This window comes from Monodelphis domestica, chromosome 7, assembly GCF_027887165.1.
Source record: "Monodelphis domestica isolate mMonDom1 chromosome 7, mMonDom1.pri, whole genome shotgun sequence".
NCBI classification, from domain to species: domain Eukaryota; kingdom Metazoa; phylum Chordata; class Mammalia; order Didelphimorphia; family Didelphidae; genus Monodelphis; species Monodelphis domestica.
This window is the reverse complement of record NC_077233.1, coordinates 272,323,350-272,339,726: the sequence shown is the minus strand read 5'-3', so window position 1 is coordinate 272,339,726 and position 16,377 is coordinate 272,323,350. Positions and strand designations below refer to the sequence as shown.

The following is a 16,377-nucleotide window of genomic DNA, read 5'->3' as shown; positions in this document are numbered from 1 at the left end:
ACTTAAGAAACACCCACTGATTTTAATTGAGGATAAAATAAAACAGCTTCTTTCTTGGAGACCCAAGCCTAGATTGCCCAGAACTCATCTCAGCAACAAATCCCAGCCCTGACGTTTTGACTGAATCTTTTGTGATCTCTTTCTATGCTGGATCACATTCTAAACTAGGTTCATTTATGAGAAATTATCTTGGAAAATCTCTCATGAATAAAATTAGGAAAAGAAAGGGTGCTAAAAAAGGGGGGAAACCTATATGATACCATTCAACTTAATGAACACTGAGACACTATGTTGGGCTCTCACTCACTTTTGTAGATGAGTAAATGCTATAAAATGGCCAAGGGAAGCGGCCTACCCCTGAAGAAATGTTCAGAACCAGTCCTTTCTGCCTAGAAACAAAATGAGCAATTTCAAACATACTTGTGTCAAGATTCCATTATGTACAAAAAACCCACAATAACTGGGGCTCGTGGGAATCACCACACAACTCATGTTCCCATTCATATTAAATGCATTGCTTCTAGATCGTCTTCTAAAATGGCTTCATCCCTCCCCCTTTGTCAATCAGGATCTCCCAAAAGGTGTTTGTTAAAGTGAAAAGAGCTACAGTACCATCTTTGGGGTTTGTGAAGTGAGATCAAGTCAGAGAAGCAACTTCAATTAATAGAAGCTTTCACAATATTTTTAGTAACCAATTTCATATAGGTAGGGTTTAAGATGGACTTGTGCTATTTCCAGTGTCATACTAACAAAACAGAATATCCCCAACTATTCTGTTTACCTTCATTTTAAAATGGAATTCTTATTAAAAATAATTCCCCTGTGATCATTCAATCAACTCAATTAAACAATTATTTATCAAGTGCCTAATATATGCAAAGCTCTATACTAATGATAAAAAGTCTAAAATGAAAATAATTCCTGCCTTCAGAGAGCATACTTTCTAGAGAGTGTAAAAAATGGAGATTTGAACTCAGAACTCCAATCCCCAGGGGTCCTTGCTAGCTCCCAGAATGCCCTCTAATTTCACTGAGATTTCCACCTGGACGAGGTCAAGAATTTCTATTTAACCTGGCTGTAAAGGCTACTGGGTCTTTTGTCTACTTCCGCTTTGGAGCAAGCACCGCTCTCCACCTAGCAGGCAAGATGTGAGTGGTCGTGAATAGGCTCTCTGGGCCTAGCATGTGCCTTTCTTACTTGTATTTTCCTAAATTCCTTATCTTGAATAAACCTCTAAAAATATAATACTTCTAGAGAGAAACTAATTTCTACCTGCCTCAGTTTGCCCCCTAAATTTTAACTGTTACAAGAGGATATCTAATAGAGTGTAATCAAGTGCTGGATTTAAAGTCAGGGAATCTGAGAGCCCTTTCCAGCTTGAAGTTATTTTTATTTCATTGTATCATTATTTCATTCATTTATTTGCATAAATGAATTCTTCTCCTCTGTCCTCCAGGCCCAGTTAAAAAGCTGTATAAGTTTCATTTTTTGTCTTTGAATTAACTTGCAGTGGAAGGGGAAAATAGTTTAAAGAAAGCATAGCAAGATATCCACCTAAGCAAAGTAATCAGAAGAACATTCAAAGATGAAAATGGAAGGGCTACAAATTAAGGGGGAAATAGAGAAGATTTTTTAAAAAAAATACTGTCTTCTCTACAAAGATGGCAAAACCATCATGCTTGGACCACAGTATCAGGTATACTTTCCAGAAGCTTATAGCAATGGTAATAAAGAGAACAAAGATAGGGAAAGTAATAGGATTAGACTTAAGTGTAGGCAAAGGAGGTCCAGGTTAGAGGTAATATAATTGTAATGATATTGAGGGGCTAAGAGAAAAGGCATATGAAGAAGAAGAAGATAGCAAAGGTGTGGTGGGGGTAAATTATTAAGATTGGGAAAAGGTAACTAAGAATACTGACCTACTCTCCCCTCTATGCAAAAATATTACTTTTGAGATTATTGAGAATCATTGCTACTCAAAATGAGGACCATCACAATAAGAGTATTAGTGGGGATCAGGAAACTTTTACATATGAAATCCCACATTTGACCACATATTTATCATTTTGCAAATAACTGAGAAAGGTAGAGAATTTAAGATACCATCATGGTTATTGTTTGCTGACAATCAAAGCACTGGATTCAATAGGACACAACATTGCCTTACAAGCTTTTTTAACAAATAGATGTCTCCATGTCCATTACTATCATCCAAGACTTCTTAGAAAATAAAACAGAAAAAAAGCCCTGTTCAATGTCTGTCTCTCTGATTGCAAGCATCAGGTGAGATGTAAAGCAGAGGGAGGTATGCTCCCCAAAGGCAGTAAAAGAAATCTAGCACAGAATCCAGGTCAAAGAGGGAATCTATGGTAATATTGAGATTCTACAGATGCTCACCTTTGCAGAGGGCATTGAGCTGATTGTATCAATCCTCTAAAAGGTACGGAGCTTTCCAGAAAATATCTGTAATTCCTTAAAGGAGTGTGAGCTGCAAATTCATACAGGTAAAGCCAAGTGGTTGTGGCTGGGGGGGTTGGGGGGAGGGCAAATATAATTGGCTTTCTTATCCTTAGTAACTTCATCTGTAAAATGAAAGTTTGTCATAGATGACTATTAAGGTCCCTTATGGCTCTTAATGATCCTAGAAATGAAGTTACATGTCCAAAATATGTTTTCCTTTGGAAAATAAGAAGATTTACTATTTACTTACTAAAGGCCATCTGAGGGGAAATGTATTAATTAGCACAAAAAAAATTTCATATAGGTGCTAACAATAATAATAGCTAGAATTTATAAAGTTTCTACTATGTGCCAGCCACTCTGCTAAGTGCTTCACAATTATTATATTATTTGAACCTCAGAACAACCCTGAGATGTAGGTAGCTTTTATCCCCATTTTGCAGGTAAAGGTAAGTGGCAAACAAAGGTAAGTGACACAGCCAGATTCATATAATCAGTCTCTGAGACAGGATTTGAAATCAAGTCTAACAGAGTCCAAGGCAAACACTCTAGCACTCTATCCAATTGTGAACATGTTGTGACCTCGGTCCTACCCCAGTCTCTTGAGTCCAGAGTCTGTTCCATTTTTTTGCCATTGTATCTCCAAACCTAGCCAGGCACATGTCTAATAAATATTTGTTTAATTGATTTGAATTGAAACAAGGGATTCTTGAAATATGGAAATTAATGTGACCTAAAAGGATAAGGCTACCACTTTAGTATTTAGTATATCTGACTTATACAATACCCAAGTCCATGTGGAAAAGTTGATCCAGGGAGTTGTCTATTTTTTTTAATCATTATTTCTATCATTTGTTAAAACAGTACCAGCAGCAAGAATAAAACATCTCAGGTATCTGTTGTGGGGTGTAGAGGTATACCCCTGGGTATGACAGTATCAACACCACGGGAGATTAAATTTTAAAGTTTTTTTTCTGCTGAGACCATAAAGAGCTGGGCCATCTGCCAGAAAATGGAACTTGGAACTTCGCTGGTTGACCCAGGACTTACCTTTTTTCCATGTCTCTCAGAATCAACCTAGTCATCTAAGAGAGATAACAGGAGTTAAGAATTGCCAAAGATATTTGGGGCAGGGGAGGATTGGGAGAAATGGGGAGGTCTTAATCCTTTCAACAAGACTGATAAAAGACTGAGACAAATGGGGGAAATTGTGAAAACACCACAGAATGGAACCAATAAGAGAATGTGTCTTCTAGGAAAAAGAGGTTTGGAGAAGAGAGGATTGGAAAACCTTCTCTCTATTTCAGAAGTTCTTAATCTAGGATCCAGAGACCCCCTTCTATGTATAGGTTTCAGAAGACTCATATCTTGGATGAAAAACAATTATATATTTATAATCACTAGACTCTAGTTAAAATTTAACAATTCTTTTTGTAATATTATTTGGGAAGGAAAAACTTCAATATGAAAAACTTCCTGAGGGATCCCCTTTTTTTGAGAACTGGCTGTTCAACATTTACCAGCTTATTCCTGGGTCCCCCAACACAAAATAAAGTGAAGAACCCTTGTTCTAGTTATATTCTCTCAGCCTCAGCTTCCTCCTCTATAAAATGAAGACAAAAAGAGCAATTACTTACATTTTATGAGACTATAATTATAAAATATGTAAAAAGCACTTTGGAGGACTTAAAGTACTATAAAAATACTAGTAATTAGGATCACTCATTTTATTATTACTTATTGTTACATATTTTAAAATATTTTTATATTTTTACTATTAATTAATTTTTTATTATTCTCAAAAATTTGAAGTTAGATATATGTATATCTGCTAGATTTATCATTATTGTTAAAAAAAACTAGAGACAAGAGTAAGATATCTATGGTATGGTGAAAACTGTCCTAAATAAATTCAGAAAAAAGAAAAAAAGAAATAAGAAAATGAAAAAAGCAATTACAATCAACAGCTTCTATACAGGCAATAAACAAAGAGCAAATACAACAGAGAAGGATGAGGGAACTCCAAGCAAAAAAACAGAAAACCCAGCAAATTGGATACAGGTCCTGGAAGAACTCAAAATACAATTTAAAATACAATTAAGAGAGGCTGAAGACAACTTTAAAAGCAAGATAAGTCATCTGGAAACAGAAAACAGTGTCTTGAAAGCCAAAATTAATCAGCTTGAAAATGGGGCAAAGGAGATGAAAGAGTAGGCAAAGAAGATGAAAGATGAGGCAAAGGAGATGAAATATGAGGCAAAGAGGATGAAAGAAGACCAAGGAAAATTAGACCAGAAGGAGAAGGATGACCAAAAATCCAGGGATGAAATCCAGTCTTTAAGAACCAGAATACAACAATTAGAAGCAAGTGACTTCAAAAGGCAGCAGGACACTATAAAACAAAATCAAAATAATGAAAAAATTGAGAAAAATATGAAGCATCTCATTCCCAAAACAGATTTAGAAAATCATTCCAGGAGAGACAATTTAGGAATCATTGGTCTACTAGAAGACTATGACAAAAGAAAAATCCTGGACACCATACTGCAGGAAATTATCCAAGAAAACTGGCCTGATATTCTGGAACAAGAGGGGAAAGTGGAGATTGAAAGAATCCACAGATCGCCTCCTGTACTTATCCCCCAACTAACAACACTCAGGAATGTTATAGTCAAATTCAAGAACTATCAGACCAAGGAAAAGATATTATAAGCTGCCAAGAAGAAGTCATTCAGATACCATGGAAACAGTGAGAATAACACGGTATCTGGCTGCATCCACACTAAAGGACCAAAAGGCATGTAATATGATATTCTGGAAAGCAAGGGAACTAGGTCTACAACCCAGAATCAACTACCCAGAAAAACTGACTATATTCTCACAGGGAAAAGTATGGTCATTTAACAAAATAGGAGAATTCCAAGCATTTGTAAAGAAAAGGCCAGACCTGAACAGAAAAGTTGATTCCCAAGCACAGAACTCAAGAGAATCATCAAAAGGTAACTAAAAAAGAGGGAAAAAAGAAAAACAAAACAAACAAAAACAAACAAAACTTTTTTTTAAGAGACCCAATAAGTTAAAATGATATGTATCCCTATAAGAAAAGAGGTCATTGGTAACTCTTAAAAATTGTTATTATCAACTGGGAAGCTAGAAGAATTATACTTAGAGGAAACAGTATAGGATGAAATGCCAACACATAAATATGTATATAGAAATATGTATGCATAAATACATATATATCTATATATATGCAACTAGAGCTAAAAAAGAGGTTAATACTAAAAGAAATGGGAAAAGAAATAAAAGGGGATAAATTTATATGTCACAAAGAAGCTCATGGTGGGACAGAGGAGAACATCAATATACCAGAAGGGTAAAGAGGTTTAAAATAGGAAATGCTCAACTCTTATTTGCATTGAAATTGACTCAAAGAGAGAAGAACAATTCAATTCATTGGAGCAGAGAATTGATTTGGGCTCTATAGGGAAGTAGAAGGGTAACAAAAGGACTGGTGGTGAGGGAAGCAGTACAAGGGAGAGAGAAGGTGGGGGTAGTTTAAAAAGACTGTAAAGAAAATAAGGGGGGAATAAGAAGGGAGGGGGTAGAAAGGGAAATAAAATAAGGGTGGGAATTAGGGGGACTGATTAAAAACAAAACATTGATGTAGAATGAAATAGTGAAATAAGAAAAGGCAGGACTAGGAGTAGAAATCAGAATGCTGGGAAATACACAGCTGGTAATCATAACTCTGAATGTGAATGGAATGAACTCACCCATAAAACACAAATGAATAGCAGAGTGGATTAGAATCCCAAACCCTATCATATGCTGTCTATAAGAAACACACATGAGGAAGGTAGATACACATAGGGTGAAGGTAAGAGGATGGAACCAAATCTATTGGGCATCAACTGATGAAAAGAAGTCAAGAGTTGCGATCATGATATCTGACAAAGCCAAAGTAAAAATAGATCTAGTCAAAAGAGATAGGGAAGGTAATTACATCATGATAAAAGGCAATATAGACAATGAGGAAATATCAGTACTCAATATGTATGCACCAAATAGCATAGCATTCAAATTTCAAAAGGAAAAACTAGTGGAGCTCAAGAATGAAATAGATAGAAAAACGATACTACTGGGAGACCTGAACCTTCCTCTATCTGAACTAGATAAATCAAACCAAAAAACAAATAAGAAAGAGGTAAAACAAGTGAATGAAATCCTAGAAAAATTAGAGTTAGTAGATATGTGGAGAAAAATGAATAGGAACAAAAAGGAATACACCTTCTGTTCAGCAGCATATGATACATTCACAAAGATTGACCATGTACTAGGTCATAAAAACATTGCAAACAAGTACAAAAGAGAAGAAATAATAAATGCAACCTTCTCAGATCACAATACAATGAAAATAATTAGTAAGGGTACATGGAGGGGCAAATAAAAAATTAATTGGAAATTAAACAATGTGATTCTCCAAAATATGTTAAAGAACAAATCATAGAAACAATTCATAGCTTCATTGAAGAAGATGACAATGATGAGATATCCTTTCAAAATCTATGGGATGCAGCCAAAGCAGTACTCGGAGGGGGGGGGGAATTAATATTGTGGAGTTCATATATTAACAAATTAGAGAGGGCAGAGGTCAATGTATTGGGCATGCAAATTAAAAAACTAGAAAGTGAACAAATTAAAAATCTTCAGAAAAGACTAAATAAAACTTCCTAAAAATCAAAGGAGAAATTAATAAAAGTGAAAGTCAAAAACTGTTGATTTAATAAATAAGACTAGAAGCTGGTACTTTGAAAAAACAAATAAAGTAGACAAAGTACTGCTCAATCTAATTTTAAAAAGGAAAGAAGAAAACCAAATTGATAGTATCCAAGATGAAAAGGGAGACTGCACCTCTAATGAAGAGGAAGTTAGGACAATCATTAAAAATTATTATGCCCAATTATATGGCAATAAATATGGCAATCTAGATGATATGGATGAATATTCACAAAAATATAAATTGCCTAGACTAACAGAAGAAGAAATAGACTACCTAAACAACCCCATATCAGAAAAAGAAATTGAACAAGCCACCCAAGTACTCCCTAAGGAAAATCCCCAGGTCCAGATGGATTCACAAATGAATTCTATCATACATTCAAAGAATAACCAATTTTAATACTATACAAACTATTTGACAAAATAAGCAAAGAAGGAGTTCTACCAAATTCCTTTTACAACACGAATATGGTACTGATTCCAAAGCCAGGCAGGTCAAAAACAGAGAAAGAAAACTATAGACCAATCTCCTTAATGAATATAGATGCAAAAATCTTAAATAGGATACTAGCAAAAAGACGCCAGCACATAATCACTAGGGTTATTCACTATGATCAGGTAGGATTCATACCAGGAATATAAGGATGGTTCAGGATTAGGAAATCCATCCACATAATAGACCATATTAATAAGGAAACTGACAAAAATCACATAATTATCTCAATAGATGCAGAAAAAGCCTTTGACAAAATACAACACTCATTCCTATTGAAAACTCTGGAAAGCATATGAATAAAAGGGCCTTTCCTAAAAATAATACACACTATGTATCTAAAACCATCAGCAAACATCATCTGCAATGGGGACAAACTAGAAGCCTTCCCAATAAGATCAGGAGTGAAACAAGGATGCCCATAATCACCTCTATTATTTAATATTGTACTAGAAACACTAGCAGTAGCAATTAGAGAAGAAAAAGAAATTGAAGGTATTAAAATTGGCAATGAAGAGACCAAGCTATCACTCTTTGCAGATGATATGATGGTCTACTTAAAGAATCTTAGAGATTCAATTAAAAAGCTAGTGGAAATAATCAACAACTTTAGCAAATTTGTAGGATACAAAATAAACCTACATAAGTCATCAGCATTTCTATATATCACCAACACATCTCAGCAGCAAGTATTAGAAAGAGAAATTCCATTTAAAATCACCTTGGACAATATAAAATACTTAGGAATTTATCTACCAAGACAAACACAGGAACTATATGAACTCAACTACAAAACACTCTCCACACAATTAAAACTAGATCTAAACAATTGGAAAAACATTCATTGCTCATGGGTAGGATGAGCTAACATAATAAAAATGACCATCTTACCCAAATTAATTTACTTATTTAGTGCCATACCCATTGAACTACCAAAAAACTTTTTTACTGAATTAGAAAAAATATATAACAAAGTTCATTTGGAAAAACTAAAGGTCGAGGGTATCCAGGGAAATCATGAAAAAAAAAATGCGAAGGAAGGAGGCCTTGTAGTCCCAGATCTCAAACTATTCTATAAAGCAGTGGTCATCAAAACAAATTGGTACTGGCTAAGAAAGGAGGATCAGTGGAACAGACTAGGATTAAGTGACCTCAGCAAAACAGTCTATGACAAGCCCAAAGATCCTGGCTTTTGGGACCAAAAACCACTATTTGATAAAAAAAAAAAACTGCTGGGAAAATTGGAAGACAGTATGGGAGAGATTAAGTTTGGATCAACATCTCACACCCTACACCAAGATAAACTCAGAATGGGTGAATGACTTGAATATAAAGAAGGAAACTATAAGCAAATTAGGTGAACACAGAACAGTACACATGTTAGATCTTTGGGAAAGGAAAGACTTTAAAACCAAGCAAGAACTAGAAAAAAATCACAAAATGTAAAATCAATAATTTTGATTACATCAAATTAAAAATTTTTACACAAACAAAACTAATGCAACCAAAATTAGAAGGGAAGCAACAAATTGGGAAACAATATTCATAACAAAAACCTCTGACAAAGGTCTAATTACTCAAATTTATAACGAACTAAACCAATTATACAAAAAAACAAGCCATTCTCCAATTGATGAATGGGCAAGGGACTTGAATAGTGTGAATCTTAAAAATTCTCAGACCGTACTTCAGAACACTTGGTCAAGACCATTCCCCATTTTAAACAATGAAGGGACTTAGTCAGGAATATGAGAACTCTATTCCACCCATACTTAAGCATACTTTAGGGGAAGATAAAGTTGTAAACACTTTACTGAACTATGAAAAAGGACTTAACCCATACTTATAGTAAGGCAAAAGCTCTTAAGCTGGGCCTGTTTTTAGATCTAATGCAAAAGGGTGCTAAGTACCTATAAAGGTCAGACAACTTGTAAACTTACAAGGGGCAAAAAGGTGAGAACTTACTCAGAGATTTTAGTCTACTCAGGTGTGAATTAAGAATGGTCTGTCCTTTGGAAAACATTTACTGTGATTGGTAGATGTGAGAACTTAGGGGAGGTAACATAGGAGAAAATTCTCTTTAAAAGGAGATGAGAAGCTGAGAGCAAGGGACTCTCTCTCAGAGAACTCTCTCTGGAGATGGAGCTGGCCAAAGCTGAACTGGTGGGTCTCTGAACACTAGAGTCTTGCTTGGACAAATCTTGTGATGAGTTGATAAAAGACTGACTGATCTCTCTCCTAAGGCTTAAGCCTTAAGGCTGGCCTAAGCTGATCTAGCCTTTTTCCTACTATTCCCTCTTACTCTGTTTCTCTCCCTTTTCTTTAATTCCTTCATTTGTATTAATTAAAATCTCCATAAAACCCAGCTGATTTGGGTATATTTCATATTTGGGATTTTTCCCCTGGTGACCACTTTATTTTTAATATAAAAAAACATATCTTTGGGGTCACAGTTTAAGGCAACCACTCTTTTATCTGTAACAGTTTATGGCTCCAACTATTTTAATCATTACAATAGGCAATTTTCAGTTAAAGAAATCAAAACTATTGATAATCACATGAAAAGTGTTCTAAATCTCTGATAATCAGAAAAATGCAAATCAAAACAACTCTGAGGTATCACCTCACACCTAGCAGATTGTCTAACATGACGGCAACAGAAAGTAATAAATGCTGGAGGGCATGGGGCAAAGTTGGGGCATTAATGCATTGCTGGTGGAATTGTGAATTGATCCAACCATTCTGGAGGGCAATTTGGAACTATGCCCAAAGGGCGCTAAAAGACTATCTGTCTGCCCTTTTACCCAGCCATAGCATTGCTGAGTTTTTACCCCAAAGAGATAATAAGGAAAAAGACATGTACAAAAATATTCATAGCTGTACTCTTTGTGGTGGCCAAAAATTGGAAAATGATGGGATGCCCTTCAATTGGGGAATGGCTGAACAAATTGTGGTATATGTTGGTGATGGAATACTATTGTGCTCAAAGGAATAATAAAGTGGAGTAATTCCATGTGAACTGGAATGACATCCAGGAATTGATGCAGAGCGAGAGGAGAAGAACCAGGAGAACATTGTACACAGAGACTGATACACTGTGGTACAATTGAATGTAATGGACTTCTCTATTAGTGGCAATGCAGTGATCCTGAACAACTTGGAGGAATCTAGGAGAAAAAATATTATCCACATTCAGAGGAAGAACTGTGGGAGTAGAAACACAGAAGAAAAACAACTGCTTGAATACATGGGTCGAGAGGATATAGCTGGGGATGTAGCCTCTGAATGAACATCCTAATGCAAACACCAACAATATGGAAATAGATTCTGATCAAGGACACATGTAATACCCAATGAAATTGTGGGTCAGCTGTGGGAAGGGTGGGGAAGGGGAGGGAAAGAAATTATGTGATTCTTGTAACCAATTTAGAACCATGTTCTAAATTGACTAAATAAATTAATTAAAAAAACAAAATGATGAACAAGTTAATTTTTCATTCTTATGAAGAATTATAAAGAATAAAATGAGCAGAAACAAGAGAATACAGCAACAAAAATAGTATTTGAAGAATGACTTTGTTTATGTCCACCTCTAGAGAAAGGACTGGTAAATAGAAATAAACAAGACATAGTTTTATATATATATATATATATATATATATATATATATATATATATATATATATATATATATATATATATATCTTGTTGTCAAATGATGCCTTCTCTAATGAAGGGAGAGAAGGAAGGGAAGGAGCCTTGGTCAGCTCACAATTGATACTAAAATTCTTCAGAGACCATGAGAGTGCCTACAGAAGATAGAAGCAAAAGAAAAGTAGATGAGGTCAAATACAGAGGAGGAATGAAGTATCTAAGAATGGTGGAAGGAGATTTAGCAGCTGGGTGGTACAATGTCCAGAGTGTTGGATTTAGAGTCAGAAAGAACGAAGATCAAATTCTGACTGAGATACTTATTCCCAATGTAACCCTGTTCATGACAGGCAGACTCATAACCTCAGTTTTTAACTTGTAAAATAATAATAGCAATAGAAATAATAGCACTTATATAAGAAAATTGTTTTAAGCATCAAATAAGATAGTGTATGTAAAGTAGTTTGCAAACCTTAAAGCAGCATAGAGATATTATTATTATATTATTATATATAGACATTATATAGAGAGAGTTATTATTCTTATTGTTGTAATTAGAATAAGCCAAGGCCAGATATAAAAGTTAAAACAACTACAACAAATAAAAAAAAACTTTTTAAAAATATGTGTGTGCCTGTGCATATATGCCTATATCCAATCTCTGTATCTAGATATTCCACATCAGCTGTAGACATAGATGATAGAGATGACACGTGTATGACCTCCTGGCTGTTCTGTGAACAAGACATTCCACCTCTAAGCTCCAGGAATTTTCTCTGGTCGTCCCCCAGGATTAGAATACTTCTCTCCTCTCCTCCAACTTCTGACCACCCTGATTTTCTTTAAGTGCCAACTAAAATTCTACCTTTTGCCACCCTTCTTAACTCTATTGTCTTCCCTCTATTAATTATTTCATTTATCCTGAATATAGCTTGTTTTGAATGTATTTGCATGTTTTCTTTTCCATAAGACTGTAAGCTCAATGAGGGCAGAGACCATATTTTGTTTATCTTTGTATCCCCAGCATAGTACCTGGCACATAGTGGGCACTTAATATGTATTTATTAATTAATTAATATAGATATAAATAGAGACACGTACAGAGTCAGAGATGGAGACTGAGACAGAGACAGAGAGACATAGGAAGCAAAAAGATCATGGAAGTGGCAAAAGAACATTTGAGGTAGATTTGATAAGTGCTCTAAACTGAAAGGGAAAGAGAAGTCTGTCTACACTACCTATATCCACCAAGCTAGGTACCATAGAGAAAATAACTACAATATGGAAAAATGCAGTCTATACACTCAGAAGTTCGTAGAAGACAAAAATCTAATCCATGGTTTCAAATATCTAGAACGTAGTGATGTCTGGACAGGAAATCCTTCACTGGTGATAAATTTTCTGCCAAAGCAAATCTCAATAGCCATCTATTAAGATAGAAGTTTCAGTGTGAGTTTCTGGAGGGAATACCTTCACCTAGGAAACAGTGGCTGCTTTTATTATTGCTATTCAGTCCTTTCAGTAGTGACTCTTTATTGTTCCATTTAAGGTTTTCTTGGCAAAGACACCATTTCCTTTTCCAAAGGGCTCCTAGGAGTATATATATCTCTTCTCTCCCCTCCAGTAGACAGTAAACTCCTTGAGGTCCAGGAACACCAAGTCTTACTGAGTTGATCTCCCACCTACTAAGTATCCTCAGTGTATTTCCTATAATAGATGTATAATAAATAAATATATAAATAATAAAAAAATTTTGATGAGGAATGAATCTATTTGTCCACTTACCTTGACTACAGAAAAGATGTTACAGTGGATCAGGCTCTGTAATAAACAACAATTATTTTTCACATATATATTTGGGAAAATGACTTAACATGGTTCATACTGAGAAAGAAGGTTGAAGGGAAAAAATGGTCAAACTAAACTGTTCCTGAACCCCATTGCAAAATAGACATTTCTACCTTCTCCTTCTATGTTCACTTCCTCTCTATCAATTTCTCCTCCTTACTTTAGCCCTAAGCTATCTATCTAAGCTATCTCTTATGGTAACATTAACTTAAAAATCAATTCTAAAAGGAAGCGAGGTAGCACAAGAGATAGAGCACTGGACCTGGAGACAGGGAACTCTGTTTTAAAGAATCCAGCCTCTCTTAGTAGCTATGTGACTCAAGGCAAGTCACTTGAATTTTCTGTGCCTCAGTTTCCTCATCTATGAAATGGTAATAGCACTTACCCCCAAGGTTGTTTAAGGATCAAATGAGGTAATATTTGTAGAGCATTTTGCAAATCTTTACTTGCTATAAAAATACAAGCTATTATCATTATTATTGTTGTTATTATTATTATTACTAAAGGCTTCTATTTCATTAGAAAGAAAAAGATTTAAAAAATATATATGTATATATATAATCTAGCCTGCAAAAAAAAAAAGGAACAAGAAGTAAAGCTTGGTGCTGTGGAAAAAATACTGAATTTTCAGATAAAAAGCTGGGTTGCAAATCTTAGGGCTACATTTGTGTGTGTGTGATATGAAGCAAATCACAGACATTCTGAGCTTCCATTTTTTCCATCTGTAAAATAAGTTCCCTGACTGAAAGTTATGATTTCCTTCTCATATATTATGTCAGTCAAATTAGACTAGTAGCCTTTCCCAGAACTCAATACTCCTCTTTTATCTCACCTATGTGATCTCCTCACTATATCTGGAATACAAATCTTTGTTTCTATATCTCAAAAACCTTTGTCTTCTTTAAAGACTCAATTTGGTATCTTTCGTGAAGTATTTTGTGATTCCCTATCTCCCTCTACTTGTTAATACTCTTTCCAGATTCAGCTTCCCTTGGACTCTTCTTACTGGTATATACCTTGTATACTCTTAGAAGAAAGTAAGCTTCTAGGCTGCTTGATTTTTGGTTTTGTGTCTCCAAAGAACAGAACAGTAGCTTATACATAAAAGGTATTGAATCTATCTTTGTTGAATTAAAATTGGAGATTTGAAAAATTAGACTCAGCCCATAATTTAAAATTGCTTCTATGAGAATACAATAGTACATTAAACAATATTATCAGGCAATCAGTTCCATGGGAGGGAGATATGTTATAAACAGGAAATGGATGTTATGGCAGGATATGGTTATATTTTTATCAATTATATAATTGTGAAATACCATTGATCAAGACACCATTATTCATGAGATGTCCATGCCTTTTATGAGGAAAGAGAGAAAGCCAAGTTAGTTAGCCTGCTTCCTTTTACATGGTAGTATCCATCAATGCAGATTCATTTATCAAATTATCAGATTCTCACTTTTGATTGTTGATATTGAAACCTTCCCTGGGATGTTTTTATTTCATTAAGGAAATGGCTAATAGGATAGGTTACCATATTGGAATAAAAGTTAGACTGATTCAATTAATCAATCAAACCAATGACTGACTAGTTTTCTTCAACCTTATTTTCTTCAAGGTTAGGACTTTTAAATCCCTCAAAGTATATTTGATCTATTTATCTATCGATTGATCAATTAATTGATCAATCGATAGATAGATAGATAGATAGATAGATAGATATGACTATAAAGGCCCAGAGAAAAGGAATTTTTTCTTCATAAGTACAACTTAAATTTATATCACCAAGTGATAAAATAATTGCAATACTTCCATAACTTTAACTTTTTTATATAACTTTTTTACATAACACCAATACATCAAACCAAATTGGTCATACCCTATGGGTCTTGTATAAATTAGCAAACAAGTTAATATTCCAGCATTCTAATGGCAAACCAGAACAAAGGAGTTTCAGCCAAGCACTTGAAAGAGAATTGCTTGGGAGGTAGAAGGAGAAGACTCTCCTCTCCTTGACCAGAAAAAGACCTTATAAATTTTGGTAAATCAGAGGATTTTTATTTCTCATCCAAATCCTAATAGTATCCCTGGAAGAGTGGTGATTGGCATGGTGTCTGCAACTGGGAACTGAGGATAAACTAAGCATACTCTATAATAGTGATGGTGAACCTATGGCACAGGTAACAAAGATGCCATGCAGAATACTCTCTGTGGGCACATGGCTGCCCTTCTCTCTACCCCTAGAATTCATTACTAAAAAGGCAGAGAGCCTCAGTTAGAGCTGCTCCACTCCCCCTCTCTACCTTGCCTGATGACATTTTTTTACATCACCTGCCCCTGTGCCCAGCAGTCCAATGAGAGCACACAGCAGGGCTAAGGTGGGTATCTCACGGGCAGCAGAGCTAGAGGGGAGCAGAGTGTTCAGGCCACTCCCCTCCCCCTCTTTACCTATGTTGAGGATATTCCTCACTTCACCTGTCCCACCTCCCAGCAGCCCAATGGGAGCACTTTCTCCCTCCCTTGTGCGGGGTTAAGGAGGGAGAAGAGAGAGGCTCACTGTATTTGGTGAGGGGAGGAGGCAGTCAGGGCACGTGGTCTAGGGGAGGGGTGGGGGTAGGACCCAGCACTCCATCTCTAAAAGGTTTGCCATCATTGCTCTATAGAAGCCCAGTGGAAATAGTATATTTATGGGGAGCTTCACAAAAGGAGAGAAAGATTTCCAGTCACTAGGAGGTACGCTATTATTCTTCAGACATTTTTTAGTTCTGTTCAACTCTTCACAGCCCTGTTAGGATTTTCTTAGCAAAGATACTAGACTAGTTGCTGTTTCCTTGTCTAGTTCATTTTAGAGATGAGGAAACTGGGCAAACAGAGTTTAGTGACTTTTCCAGGATCACAGAACTAGAAAGTGTCTGAGGCCACATTTGAACTCGGGAAGTTGAGACTTCCTGACTTCAGGCAGAGCACTCTTTCCACTGCCCCACTAGCTTCCTTAGGAGGTATGAGTTACCTCCTTTGCAACAAATAGTTTATTTCTCAACCCACATTCCCTTCTGTATGTACTTGTGAAAGAATGTGCTTCTGGTTCAGGGGGATCAACTCTTCTTGCTGATCCCAGTTAAAATTCCACCTTGTATGGGAAA

The 16,377-nt window shown here is 35.5% G+C and overlaps 1 protein-coding gene across 5 annotated transcripts in view; it reads right to left on the bottom strand.

Moving 5' to 3' along the window:
* HSD17B3 (hydroxysteroid 17-beta dehydrogenase 3) overlaps positions 1-16,377 on the bottom strand; it is an 88,625-nt gene that overhangs the window by 13,266 nt on the left and 58,982 nt on the right. For 3 of the 5 annotated variants that reach the window (XM_056806768.1, XM_056806765.1, XM_056806766.1), the window contains exons 6-8: positions 13,172-13,207; positions 3,511-3,545; positions 308-389 (exon numbers count right to left, since the gene is read on the bottom strand). In XM_056806768.1, coding sequence (XP_056662746.1) covers positions 308-389; positions 3,511-3,545; positions 13,172-13,207 — 153 coding nt within the window. The remainder of the gene's footprint in view (positions 1-307; positions 390-3,510; positions 3,546-13,171; positions 13,208-16,377) is intronic. The other 2 variants (XM_056806767.1, XM_056806769.1) reach the window with 1 other exon arrangement.